This window comes from Letharia lupina (genome assembly GCF_014066315.1).
Source record: "Letharia lupina isolate WasteWater1 chromosome Unknown contig_10, whole genome shotgun sequence".
Taxonomy (NCBI): Eukaryota; Fungi; Ascomycota; class Lecanoromycetes; order Lecanorales; family Parmeliaceae; genus Letharia; species Letharia lupina.
In genome coordinates, this window is record NW_023502979.1 from 514449 (window position 1) to 529109 (window position 14661).

Below are 14661 nucleotides of genomic sequence, written 5' to 3' on the forward strand. Positions count from 1 at the left end.
CCTCTTCTCCTACTTCCTGGAGATGTCCTGACCCTATAGCACAGCTTATACAGTAACTATTTCAGCAACGCCTGTCAGCATGCTTGCAGCTCTGCCCATCTAAGGCGTCCGCTAGCCTGGAATCCTATCAGCCGACCAACATCCTTCGTCCATGGTACAACGCAGTAACCTTCCTTCAACCACGTATACATCATGGGCGCATTCACTTGGAAGGTACACTACATTTTCCCCTTCGTCGTCCAACGCTTTTGACTGACTCCTGACAGTCAGTACTTCTTCCGCCTATCTTCGCCCTTGCTCTCTACGCCTTGACAACCTACCTCGTCCTCCCTTACTACCGCCACCTCCGCGCGCGCTCCTCCTACAGCCTGCTACCTTCCTCGCAATCATCTTCCAACAATCCATCCCTCACCACCCGCCTCCTCTCTCGCATTCAAGCCCTTGTCGGCCGCTCAAAGCGACGCGCCAGCTCGAATAGCTTGCTCGGCGATGAAGAGTTAGAAGAAGGATTCGACAATCTCTCCGACGAGGTGATTCGAGGAAGAGATGATGTGGCTGTGGACTCGGATACGGAGGGTGACACGAGATTAAGTCGTGAGTTGGAGGGTGGGTTTCGAGATTCGAGTGATGAGGATGATGATGATAGAGGACGGGGGAGAAGATGATAGCTTGGAAATATTGCAGAACATCAAGCTATGCGAATTGTCAAAGTCAAAAGCAGTTGCCGCTGTCCAATTGCCCAGAATGCTAAAATCCCGCGAGCAACAAAGGGAAAGCCACGACCCGTCGAATGCTCAGCTCAGATCCTGTCCTACCCAATCGCCGAGCGGCTCGAAGATAGCTTCTGCGTCGTGGAGTAGCAGACTACGTTCAAACAGGGCCTGGCAAACACATCTCGGCAAACCCTTCCCAATCTGGCAAAGTCCAAACCAATCTTACAAAAGCTGACCCATGATCACCGAAAGCTTTTGCAATCCTGTTGCCACAACAGACTTCCGAAACCAGGACTCCGTCATCCACCCCGATCTTTGCGTGAACCAATCCTACGCACTGTGCACGCCCTATCACCCACAGTGATTCGAAAACCAGGAAGCCCGGCATCAAACGCTTTCGCATTCTCTGGCCCCCCGCCTCGCTTGTACGGCTGATGGCGTGTATTTTTTTTCTCGGCAGGAAGTCAAAGTCGAACCGCGTCGGCTGTGCAGGAGAGGGTCTCGTGACACGTAGACACTGACCTGGATATCTGAATAAACGCAATGTCATACAGCGAAAAAACTCGGAGGCTTGGATTGATTGATTGATTGATTGATTGATTGATCCACTGTCAAACCATGTCGCTACCGTTCGTGCTGCATGAAGAGCAGACTGACTGTGCTACAACTTCCGTGACCGCATCGAGATCGTCTGAAGCACCTTGCCTGATCCCGTTCGAAAAAAAACCGAAAAGGAGCGTGCGTATCAATCAGCTACGAGGGTGGACGAAACGGCGCGGAGAAAGGACCGGGTTGGGGAGCAAGCGCTGCATGAGTGTAAGGGGTCGTTGCATGGATGAGTACGAAGACAACTATTATCGAATCACTTTGTGCACCCTCCTCGTCAAAGCAATTGGTTAATGCAAAAAAAAAACAAAAAGCAATCTTTGTTCATTGGTACCGCCAAGCAGACAGAGTAGGTACAGGAGGCAGATATTAGGGTTGGGGTTTGAAAAAGACGGAGCATAGCCATGTTGAACGCTGAAATCCATATTAAGCAAGCTCCTCCTCTTTCTTTCTCTAATTCGGCTCAACCGAAGGGTATTTTTGAAATTCCTCGTATGCGACGTGACATGACAGGAAGTGGATGCGGGAGGGGTATCGATCTTATGCAAAGAGTGAGAAGTAGCACGCAACGACGACTTTTTTCCAAAATCCGCCGATTTGCACGCTGAAAGTTTTGTTTGTCCGCGAAACGATCTAAGGCCGTACTACAACAGCACGTAAGCGGCGAGACCGGCGAGACCGACGAAAGCGCCGGCCGCGACGTGGCCGGCCTCGGATTTCTTGGTTGCGCTGGGTGAGGTGGAGCCCCCGGTGGCGGTGCCGGTGCCGGAGGATGATGACTCGGTGCCGCTGCTCGAGGTGGACGAGCTGCCGCCGCTGGATTGGCTGGTCGAGGAGGAGGATGTCATCTGGGGGATTTGTCAGTATCGAACACGGCAGGCATGGGAGTGGACGTGTCAGGCTTACCGTGGACGTGGTAGTGCTGCCGAGGCTGTTGGTGGTGGTGACGACCTTTCCTCCTCCGAGCACTCCTCCAGAGGTGCCGTTGGTGCTCGCAGTCCCGTTCGTGCCCGCACCGCCCGCGCTTGACGTCCCGTTCGTGCCGCTCGAGGTTGCGTTGCTGCTGCCAGTTGCCACGGCGCCGGCGGTGGCGCTTCCGGGAGAGGCTGAGACGGCGGTGGTACCGGTGAGGACGGTCTGTGCGACGGTCGTGGTGGCTGAGCCCGTGGTGGCCGCTGCTGACACTTCTGTAGCACACCGTCAGTGAGGGTCTACGGTGGTCAGGGAGTGGGTTGGGCGAACCGGAGCAGAAGTCCATTCCGATGGAGATGATGCTGCTTGGGTCGACCGGTGGTTTGGCCGCCGCGCACACGGGGACGGAGCAATCGCGCACGCCGAAGCCGAAGTTCATGTTCTTACAGAGGCACGCATAGTCTGATGTTCCGCATCCTAAGCTCGATGCCTTGCCTAACATGTTGTTGATACATGTTTGCTGATTGCTCATTAGCAAATGGCCATGACGCTGTAAGGGTATGTCCGCATTCACGAAGCACATACGCCGCAAGGTGGAAGGTCCTGGATCTGGGTGAGGTTTTGGGAGAGAGTGAGGCCGGCGAAGAGGACGGCGGTCAGAATGAAGCGCTGCATGGTGTTTGTATCTGTACTGGTTGAGTTGATGTGTGTGGTAGATGCCTTGTCAGAGGTGACAATTGAACGCTTTACAGAGTAGAAGGTGTAGTGAGAGAGAATGCTGTAGGTAGGATGCAGGTGATGAGAAAGGGGGAGCTGGAGATATGTTGCGATATGTTTAATGGTCGAGAGTGGGCGGCAGTGATGGCGTGAAGCTAAAATAGCGCAGCGGCCTTGTTTTTGTTTTTGTTTTTGGGAGGAAAAGAAAATCGTGGCGGGGGGGGATCAGGCGGGCAAAAGAGTTCGGTGGAAAAATTGAGATTAATGATGGTAGATTGCATACATCGCTTGGCCGCTTCTCAACGAATCAATCGACGGCGACTCAGCTGGTGCCAGTCCATGTTTGGATCAAAGCAGGATTTTTCTTGGAATGAGTTTTACAGGGGGTGGGGGACGGTTACAAGCAGGGGGGCCAATGATCTAGATCAAATCCAAGCCTAAAGCTCGGTCTGGTCCGGCGCAGCTAATCAACCATTCGGGGTCATCCTGTGGCTCGCCAGGGGAAATCTATACCTACCGCCTCAGGTACCTTAACCCCCCAAGCAAACCCCAAGGGGGCCAAGCTTTCTACCCATTCCGGCCAACACCGATCGGTGGGGCTGTCAGGTGATGCTCTTTTTTCAGCCGGGCGAATTTCCGCACAATCTTCCCCGGGGAGTTGTTTCCCCAACTTCGGCAATGTTAACGTTTGATGTAATGAATACCTTTCCCATCGCATCACACTGGAACATGCATGCTCTCTATCTCTCTCCGTCGCGTAATAATCGCCAACTCTCTCCCAAAAGAGAGATTCAAGGCTCCCTGCATTTGCTGTAAGAGGTCCATCGATTGTGAAGCATTGTGACAAGTCTGATTGGCGCATCTGTAAGCGCGATGATGAAACACCACACCACACCACACCACCCCGCCACTAAGAAAAGGAATGTGGTGTGGCGGAAATTAGATTGTCGCCACGCTCTGGCTCCTGTGAACTGACATTTAACGCTCATCTTTTGATTTGGAGCTTTATACGGAGGTCGGCACCAAAAGTCCTGGACAGCGCTAAAATACTTGGCACTCTTGGCATTCTTGGCATTTTCTGTATAGTTACATTTATTTAACGATAATGCTTTATATAATTGCGTATATACTCATTAGCTCGCTCGGCGGAGTCGTATAATCGTATATCACCTCCCCTACGATCTTTTCTATACTTATTACTATCTTTAAGACGTATTACCTTTATAATATATCTCGATATTTACTCTATTTACTCTATTTACTTTTAAATCCCCTTTTAAATAAACTTATAATTTTAATAATATAGTTATTATCTTTCGACTTTCTTATAAGTTCTTAATATATCTTTTCGAGTAATATAATATTTTATTTATAGTTAATAAGACTTAATAAGTATTTAAATTTAAGTCTTATTATTATAATTAATACTTTAAGTATTAGATATATTAATAAAAGATAATTAAGATAGAGAATAGTAAGAAGATTTCTATTTATTATATTATATAAATAAGACTTATATATTAGAAGTCTTTATACTCTTTCTCTATTTCTTTACGCTATAATTAATACTTTAATATTATTACTATTATATATTCTATTAATATCGCTATTATATATATACTTCGCATATATATACTTCATATATATACACTTCGTATATATATACTACGTCGCTATTATATAGAGTACTAATACTTATTAAAATAAAGAATAATAATGCTATTCATGAAATTTGGAAGTATGCCAAGCACTCAGCCCTACCTAGACCCTTGTCTTGGCATGTCTAGGACTTTTGGTGCCGACCTCCGTATAGCATAATCGTAGTCCGACTATTCGCTCCGCTTATAGTAGTCCGCAACTCAAAGACGCACTAGTCTTAAAGACGCGTTTTTTCGCGATTTGACACCCTATATTATAATCTATCATTATTCCACTATATCATATCTATATCTTATTCTAAGTAAGAGGAACTCGTTTAAAAGGCTATTGATGAGTATAAGAATAATTATTTTCATAGCGCTATAGCGGCCGTAGAGTATTATAATCTCAAATCGCGACAGGTATAAAGACGACTTCGGGGATAAGCTTCTAGAAGTACTTAAATATCTATCTATATACGTCTTATTATAACTTAAGAATAGTCGCTATATAACTATATTAATCGTCTAAATAATATCGAGTATTTACTTCGACTAAATTATATTTAGAATACTATTAAGTATATTCTAAAAATCGCTTTAGATTCGTATTATCCCTCTAAATCACTCGATAAAGATTAGACTATACGATTTATAAAACGATATTTTAAATACTATAAACGAAAGCAAAAACCTCTTAATGTCGAGTGTAAGAATACGTACGATATTAAGAGTATACGCGTAACGTATAAGAAATTTCGACGGGGCTATAAAGAGAAGGGTATATAATATCAGAATATTTAAAATATAGACGAGACTAGCTTTCGAATTAACTGTGAAATCGTCTATTATATTATTACTTTGAATAAAAAGTAAGCCTCTACGGTTCGTAGATCTAGATAATCGTGATTATATTATATCCGTAAAATGTATCAGCGCCGAAGGCTGAAGTGTGCCTTCATTCGTAATTCTAAAAGATATCTATATTCTATATAAATGGGGTAAAAACGACTTACCTCCGGACACTGTATTGGCCGTTTCACCTACTGAATATTTAAATAATCGACTGATATACGACTAGCTACTGCATTTTAATATATTTTCTTATCGTCGTTAAGTGGGAGAATAAAGGGTCTTAATTCTAGACGACTTCGGATCTCACTACACCTACGAATTTTATACATTTATTTAACAATTAAAGATTAACTTATTTATACTTCCCTCGTATTCTACACATATTACATAGTTATTAGATGTAAAATACTTTTAATCATTTAAACATTATCATACGGAGGCTATAGATTCGGCTATACGCCTTGAGAGTAGCGACTTTAACAGACTCGACTTTCTCGCAGCATTTAATTAAATAAAAACCTAAATCTTTACACCTAGTACTATATATTCGACCTTTTAAAAGACTAATTTTATACCCTATAACTCTAAAGTAGTACTCGAAAAAATCAGAAATCTGACACCCCGCGCTATAACTTTAGACGAATTTATACCTCTCGTTCTTGTTAGAATCCTCCATAAAGTTGAAGACGTTATTAAATACGATTAATGATTTAAAGAACTACTTACTACTTAGACTTTTATCATTTCAAAGGGCATATAACAGCTATTAGCTCGGTTTATAAAAGGATCTATTATTAATAGCTACTCGAGACAAATTATCGAGTAAAATATTAAGGCTATTTATAAAGAGGCCGTAGTTAAGTAGGCATATAAGATACTTTCTAAGACGATTATTTAGAAGAGAGAATAGATATTAGTAGATCAAATACGTAAATCTCTGACTGTGATAAAAGAAATAGCTATAGAAAAGGCGGAGAAGGCTCTAAAGCGAGTTACTCGGGCTAAGGAAATTTAATAAGAAAAGATCAATAAGACTATTAAGGCTTATATTCGAAAGCTGGATTATGATTTATAAAAAGCTAGTGCATATATATTAAGACGTATTTATTAGGATTTAAGTCATAGAACGAGATCTATGTAGAATTAGAAAGGAATAATAGATTTTCGCGTCTTTGAGACTAGTGCGTCTTTGAGTTGAGGATTACTATGAGCGGAGCGAATAGTCGGACTACGATTACCTACATACTATCATCATCATCATTATGATTATCATGATGATGTCGCAAAAGTCTTTGACCTTTTTCTGGACTGCTCCTATCTAGGTAAAGCAATTTTAAATGAAGATCGATGAGGAAATCCTTTCCTTCGGTGCCCGTTGGGCCTTTCCCCACACCAAAAGCTTCCGCCTCGGCATCTGCCGCCTCTGACATCATTCCGCGTCTCCAAATCCAATATTATGCACCTGCACGTCAACATACATCAAAGGCTACAGAGGTACATAAGACATAATCTACTTACAGACGAGCAGAAAGAATATTGGGCCAGAGTGCTGCCCCTCGACTGAAAGGCGCAAAGAGCGTACATACGATTCAACAGTCCGAGACGAGAAGCTGTCCGCAATAAGGTCTGCTGCTTGCTCCGCCAATGCGTTAATATAGGCCTGATAGTGTCCTGAGATGGGCAGCGGCAGAGTACTGGCATCCACCACTCGCGACGCCTGAACCCCATAGACGCATGGACTACTATCCGCCACCTTGCCCATCGCTGCTGTGTCCGCGGGATGGTGTAGGGTTCTGTGCATTGGCGTGACTTTTCCTGTCGAGTCTCTCATGATCTCAGAGGCAATCTTCAACCTACTTTTCGTGCTTCCTGATGCGCTCATCAAGCTTGCTATCCGAAGCATTTGAGGTCAGCGGTGTCCAACCTCCAGCGATGGTCTCTTTTTCCACCATCGCTTGTCCTTCTTCAGTGTCCATTATAAATTCCAGCATCTTCTTCCCTCCGCCATGACCTGAACACTAGCCAAAGGGCGAATTGTGCTGGTACGCTGTCGTGCTCCATCATTGAGATTCTCTACGAGCTCGCCCATGCCTTGGGGGGATCCTGAGTCCGCGTCGACTTTTAAAGTTACAGCGCACGACTCCCAGGCAGCTTTGGTCCTTTCGCATAAATGGTAGTGTCGACCACTGGATGTTACTGACTGCGTGTGAACTCGACCATTGTATCTATGCTCGTTCATATCCAAATCAGCCGAATGACAGTGTTCAGTCCTCCGGAATTATCGGAGCAGGCCTTTGTAGCTCCATCTCAAGTCGTTCACAAGCTTCGTTCAAGCACCATAATCGCTAGCATTGTCTCGAGTCGAGCAGGCTCCGCTCGGAAATGTCAGCGTTTGCCTTCTTAGACTTGGTGAAAAGTTTTTATCGGACAGACATTGATGGCTGACACTACCTCGTGGACTTTACCCGCATGATTAGGGCACACTCGGTTATTCAAATGCTTTTGAGGGACGGTAGAGTAGTATCAGTCCAGTTCTGAGCCGACCAGTTCTCCGGCATTCCTGCGATCGGTAATTAAAGGATGATTGATAAGGTCAGACCCTGCTTCGATGAGGAGTATAGAGGAGAAAGGTAGGTGAGCGTGAAGACGCGAGGCCAACACCGAGCCCGCGATGCCACCTCCGACTATGATGAAAACGTGAGTTGGTTAGCCAGTGAAAAATTTGTTGATGAGTATTGATAACAGAGCTCGAAAATTTTCGTTCCCCATGCACTCATATTGTTCTGATATCACGGAGAGCGTATGTCAGCAACGAGGACACAAAAATTCTGAGGGGGTGCTCATGTCGACTAAACACGACAGGTATCGAACTCGTAGACACACTGCCACCAAAGAGAATTTGCGAGATGGAACCAGCCTTTCTGAAATGTGAATTTCGTTGCGAATCACTCTAATTGGTACCGAATTCTGGGGCACAGGCCACACGTTGAAAGAGCTTCTATCATTAAAGATTTATCCAAACTCGACTTCAGTCTTTGTCTTTAGGCGAAAACTCCGACCCTGAAGCAGCTTGTGCTGATAAGGCCCAACTATGTTTTTAGCTTAGACGAACGGTAATCTGTTGATGCGATTTTGATAGAGATGGCGGAGAAAGTAGTTACATCTGTCGTCGTCTTGAGGTACGCCGGCAAGAACTCGTAGGAACACCCCGGTTTCGAGATGGATGTCTTTGGAGCATTGTCCGGTGATACCAAGGACCCTTCTTCTAGCGGCCGCGACTTCGACCGTACGCTAAATCACGGTCCACCATGATTATAACGGTACTAGCGATATTCCACCTCTCATCTACCGCCATCGTTCGAAGCTTCCTTATATTAATCATTCATACGTGAATAGCTATATTTTTGATTACCATGTTTTTCCACTACCGGTAAAATTCCGAACATTTCGTCATAGGCACTCACCTTTTATATAGAGCTTGCATACTCCCTCATTCTCCACCAGTCTAAATACAATACTCAAACCAAATACAAGACTTTTGCAAAATGATTTCCGCGGTCAAAGCAGCCCAGAGATTGGATTCGAGAGGAAACCCTACGGTGCAAGTACGAATCACCACTGACAAAGGCAAGGAACTCGGCAATCGTCCAATATCAGTGATGTTTTATTAATTCATTACTTTCCAGGTCAATTCCAAGCACTTGTACCATCCGGGGCATCCAAAGGTGACTACGAGGCCATCGAGCTTCGCGACGACAACAAAGACGTCTATGGGGGCAAAGGTGTCGAGACGGCCGTCCACAACGTCGAAAACGTCCTCGGACCCGCTCTCATCAAAGCGAAGCTCGACGTTGCCACAGATCTAAAGAAAATCGACGCTCTGCTGCGCGAAGTGGACGGTTCCAAAGACAAGAGCAAACTCGGTGCCAACGCCATCCTCGGCATCAGCATGGCGTGCGCGAGAGCCGGTGCAGCCGCGCGGGGAGTGCCCCTGTACGAGTTCCTCCGCGAGGAATCGGGATCCAAGAAACCTTACGTCATGCCCGTGCCCTTCTTCAATGTCCTCAACGGCGGCGTGCACTCGGGCAACACCATGGCGTTCCAGGAGTGCATGATCGCTCCCGTGGGCGCGCGGTCAATGGCCCACGCAGTCCAGATGGGCTCCGAAGTGTATCAGGAGCTCAAGAAGGTGCTGACCAAGGCCTTCGGACCAACAGGTAAATCAATGATAGTGTTGCCGCTAGAACGTTCAAGTCGTATATCCATTTGACTGAAAAGCCGATCCCAGCAACCGGTATCGGCGACGAGGGGGGCTTCGCGCCGCCGATTTCCCAGCCTCACGAGGCACTCGACTTGCTCGTCACGGCGGTCGAGAACTGCGGGTACACGGGCCGGATCAAATTCGCCATCGATCCCGCCTCCAGCGAGTTTTACCGGGGCGGCGAGTACGACCTCGGCTTCAAAGGCAAGACGTCGGAGAAATACACGGGCGAGAAGCTAGGGGATCTGTACCGCCAACTGCTGGACAGGTACCCGATCATCCTGCTCGAAGACCCGTACGCACAGGATGACTGGCCGTCCTGGACGGCGTTCAACAAGACGTGTCCCGTCGAGCTCGTGGGCGATGATCTCCTGGCCACCAACGTCGATCGCATCGAAGAGGCCGAGGAGAAAACCGCGTGCAACTCTCTCTTGCTGAAGATCAACCAGATCGGTACCATCACCGAAGCACTATCTGCGTACGTTTGTCTGACTGTAATGCGTTGGTTGACAAACGCATCCTGAACCCGACTGACGGAGCAAAACAATCTAGGGCAAAAATGGCATACGAACTGGGCTGGAGCGTCTTCGTCTCGCATCGATCCGGCGAGACGACGGATGACTTCATTGCCGATCTGACCGTGGGGTTGCGGACGGGCCACTTGAAATCGGGAAGTCCGTGCCGCGGGGAGCGGGTCGCCAAGTATAACCGCTTGATGGATATTGAGGATGAGATCAAGGCGTCGGGTGCGGAGGTCATGTATGCCGGCGTGGAGCTTAGGACTATACATTCTGCATAGATCAACATTAGGTATAGATTTACTTCTGAAGCCGGACTTCGCATCTTGCCCAAGTAGTCACCCCGAGTGCTCACCATCGCGCCATCTCTTTCATCGTCCAGTCGAGCTCTAACCAAGCCATTGTTTTACCGAGTCTGTCTCCGACCACATCAAAACTGCCCCATCATGCGACTTGCCACAATCACCCCATCATCCACCCGGCAGCCGATCCGATTGCAAAGCTATCCTTTACAAGCCCGACATACAAAACCCCCTCCCTCCCATCCAAGTCATAAAAAAAGCAAAGCAAAGCAGCTCCGAGTACGAAATGCGGGGACCAGGAAACCGGACCCATCTCCGGCAGCGTGGCATCTGGAGAGGCGCGATGAGGAAGGGCCGGCACCTCTGGTGTCTCCTTTTTCCAGCATTACTGTACTATTTTAAACCGCTGTGGAAAGCGCTCGCATGTGCGGAAGCCGCTAAGATGCCGGAGAAGCATCGGATGGAGGCGATTTCATCGGAGGTAGAGGTTTGCGTGGGACACCCTACCATATCTTTCCGGCGCGGGAAGTGTCTTCTGTGAACTATTCGACTGTGTTGACAAGCTTGATGAGAAAAGGCCTCGGCAATGGCGGCTCAATGGAGAGAGAGGTTCGAAAGTTGCTCGCAATGTGATTGCGGGGAGAGCCATTGGCACCGGCGTGATATCAATTACTTTACTTTGTAGCGCAACAAGGATATATCTGAGCGCTTCCAAGAGCCGAGAAGGAGGCGCTGGAAACGTCAAAGCTACAGACAATGCACAACGGCAAGAGGCTGAGAGCTAGAAACTTTCAGAGGTTTTCGACGACCCAGCGCTGATGCTGAGTCTTTCTGATGTTGAAAGCTGTGAGGTAGATTGCAAGATGCCACTCCGGGTAGGAGGAGGGATATCGTAGATAGAGAACAAAAGCCATTGAAGATGCCACGCTCTCCGGCCTTCTGTCAGTCATTGCAGAACGTCCGTTAGTATCGACAAAGCCATCGTGCCATAGCAAGGGCGTCAAATGCACACCAGCACAAGACGCAAGAGCTACTCGGTGCTTCTTGAAAGAGGACCCAGATTTCCGCAGCGTTTGGTAATCTTGGGAGGAGAAAATGCTTGGCACTGAAGATCGCCTCGGGGATTACTCTTCTGTCAGAAGGACCCCTCGTTGACCTCGTGGGACAAATTGAGAGATGATGTAGGCAGATCATCACCATCAAGCTCCGAGTTTTCAAGCCTTGTGTCAAAGAGCAATGAAGGATCCCACCACATTGTTGACCCCCAATCATGTTGTGCTCCGATATCTGATAATGCCTCCGTCGATTCCCCAATTGGATATGCGCTTGTGGTTCCATTAATCTCAAAGGTAGGATCATCATCGTTGGTGGTCAGTGACTGGAATAGATCGTTCCAGGACGAAGCTGGCATTTCCCATGGCTGTCGCAGGGCGTTGGACACATTTAGTAAGTTTGCATCAGACGTTGGGTTCGAGTCCGCCGTGCCAAGTATTGTCGGCGGCTTGGATGGATTGTACGGAGTTGTGACCTGGTCGAAGTAACTGTCAAGTCCCCAGTAATCATCGACCACTGTAGGAGCGGCGGCCTTCTGGCGTTTCAAGGGTGACGTTTCTGATTCGTGTGCCAGATTTGAGCCTCCGTTCGTATCTGGTGAGCTATTTCCAACATTTGCAACGACGGCCACATCACTACCTGGAGTGATAGCCATGTTCAGAAGTTGTCCAAATTCCGCCCTCTTTCTCTTCCCGAGGCAGTCAAGCCCTGTGGCCAAACTCGTAGCGCTGTTCCTGTTGTTCCCATTGGCATCCTTGTTATCATTGAACCCAATCGTAGCTCTGCTCCCAGAATGTTCTATATTATCGTGCCCGGCTCGAGGGGTGTTGCTTTTCGGGGGCGTTGTACTGGATGTCCTGTACGCCTTCAAAGTCAAAGCCGCATGATCTTGCTGTCTGCAAGATTTCCTGCATGTCCTCCTCCTCGATTGGTTGTTTTACATGGCGGTGAAGCTTTCGGAGTGCTTCAATGAGACGTGTTTGCTGCGACTCCATGGAATGAACATATCTTTGGTCAAATGTTAGTACTTTGCTAATTTAGGGTGACATTTTATGGTGAGTATGATTGACTTACTCTCTCAGTCCTCCCTTTGGGTCGTTGGACGCCTTTTTGGTGGTGACACACAGGAGCTTGTCCTGGAAACACCGTAGACAAGGTAGGTCGCCATCACACTATATGATGATGTATTAGCACAAAAGTGGCACAGTGCGATACTCAAGATTCATGACTTACCTTGACCTTCTTCATACGACATCGATCGTCTCAGCGTAGCACAGCAGTGGTGATGATAGAAAGCGTGTAGATTTAGTAGTGGGGCTATCAGCTATTATATAGCTGATGGAGAACAAAGCACTGCTATCTATGGCTAGCTACATGAAAGAAATAATAATGGAATATATATGAAAGGATATAGAAGAAACGCATACATAGAATATGAAGGAATTAGATACGCTAACACTCCCCCTATCTAGTAATATTTAAATACCTCTATTCTAAGGTTAAAATTATATATTATTCTAGCTTATTAGTCTAGATCTTTATTTACTAATCTTATTATCTCGATAAAGTTACTAAATTTAATAGTAATTAATACTTTAATAAAATCGTTAGCCTTTATATTCTTCATAAGTATATATTTATATCTTCGCGTTTAATTAGTTATTAATTCGTATATAAAATAGTAGTTAATGTTAATATAACATAATCTCTTATAATTTATAGAGTTCTTTATTAAATCGATAGCTCTTTTATTATTATATTATATTATAAATAATTTATCTAGCTATTATTCTAGCTCTAGTAAAATATATTATATTTATATTATATTCTAAGTAATATTAGAAGTAGTTATATATTCGATTTTATATATAAATTATATTATAATCTTCTACTTAATAGATCTTTAATTAATAGATCTATTATTTAGTATTATAATTATTTTAATTATTAATTATATTATAGATATTTTATTAATCTAATTAATATCTAAGTAGTTAAATAATTATAGTATTACTATTTTTATAATCTTAAAGATTATTTTATATATTCTAATCTTAGCTAAGTATTATAATATTTTTTTATATACTTATTAGTATTAATAGTTTAGATTAGAAGAGAATATAGCTAGTTTATTAGTAATAAATACTATATTTAATTATATTTAAGTAATTAAATAATTAATTTCCTCTAAGTTACTCTTAAATATAATAATATTCTCTAGATTAACTATATATATATTAGATATAGAGATAAGATAGTTATTTATATTTAATTTTATTAGAGTAGATAATATATAATACTCTTCTATATTATAAATTACGAGGATCTTATTAATAAATATAAGTTAACTTATTTTAAGTATTCTTATTAAACGATTTCTCTCGATCTTTATACCCAGATAGTATATATATAGGTCGAGATTCACGATATTAAATTATTTATATAAAAGTCTCTTAGTCTAATTAATTAATAATCGATTATTAACGATTTTAATATTATTAATATAGATGACTAGAAAGATAATTTCTTTATTTAATTAATAGAGAAATAGATATAAGTCGAATTATAAGTATATAAATTTAATTTTAAGTAGAAACTCTACTAGCGTCTTATATTATTTATAGCTAGACTATTTTAGCTCGTATAGTATTCTAAGTAGTAAATAGATTTAATCTTAATCTAATTCGATAAAGCCTTCTAGCTATTTTATATAGATCTTATATTTAAGTTTTATATATAGAAATACTATTATAATATTAACTAGATCTATTTTTTAATTATAATATATAATTAAAGCTAAGAGAATCTTTTATATAATTAACTTAATAATATCTAAAAAGATTTTATTATAGTCGATATCTTCTTATTAAAGAAAATTCTTAATAACGTATTTAGTTTTATAGCGTAGAATTTCATTATCTACTCTTAGCTTCTTCTTATAGATTTATCTTTTTTTAAAAATAGTATAATATACTAGTCTTAATATTAGCTTTTATATCTTTATCTTCTATAGTAAGTTTTATTACTTCTATATAGCGATTATTTATTAAAATACTTTAGATTTATTAATTACTTCTTTATAAGTAT

The 14661-nt window shown here is 43.7% G+C and overlaps 4 protein-coding genes across 4 annotated transcripts; 2 read left to right on the plus strand and 2 right to left on the minus strand.

Moving 5' to 3' along the window:
• Positions 1–192: 192 nt before the first annotated feature.
• HO133_000163 (uncharacterized protein) lies at positions 193–860 on the plus strand (the record flags this gene model as incomplete). The annotated part of the gene is made up of 3 exons (XM_037291103.1): positions 193–213; positions 267–606; positions 763–860. The coding sequence occupies 3 exons, from the start codon at positions 193–195 to the stop codon at positions 858–860; spliced, it is 459 nt and encodes a 152-aa protein (XP_037152538.1).
• Positions 861–1963: 1103 nt separating this feature from the next.
• Positions 1964–2906, minus strand: HO133_000164 (uncharacterized protein; the record flags this gene model as incomplete). The annotated part of the gene is made up of 4 exons (XM_037291104.1): positions 1964–2167; positions 2226–2506; positions 2562–2751; positions 2817–2906. The coding sequence occupies 4 exons, from the start codon at positions 2904–2906 to the stop codon at positions 1964–1966; spliced, it is 765 nt and encodes a 254-aa protein (XP_037152539.1).
• Positions 2907–8659: 5753 nt separating this feature from the next.
• HO133_000165 (uncharacterized protein) lies at positions 8660–10500 on the plus strand (the record flags this gene model as incomplete). Its single annotated transcript, XM_037291105.1, has 4 exons — positions 8660–8726; positions 9127–9657; positions 9729–10179; positions 10254–10500. 4 exons carry the CDS (start codon positions 8660–8662, stop codon positions 10498–10500), a joined length of 1296 nt encoding a protein of 431 aa, XP_037152540.1.
• Positions 10501–11656: 1156 nt separating this feature from the next.
• On the minus strand, positions 11657–12822 carry HO133_000166 (uncharacterized protein; the record flags this gene model as incomplete). The annotated part of the gene is made up of 4 exons (XM_037291106.1): positions 11657–12439; positions 12516–12582; positions 12649–12710; positions 12808–12822. The coding sequence occupies 4 exons, from the start codon at positions 12820–12822 to the stop codon at positions 11657–11659; spliced, it is 927 nt and encodes a 308-aa protein (XP_037152541.1).
• Positions 12823–14661: the final 1839 nt, after the last annotated feature.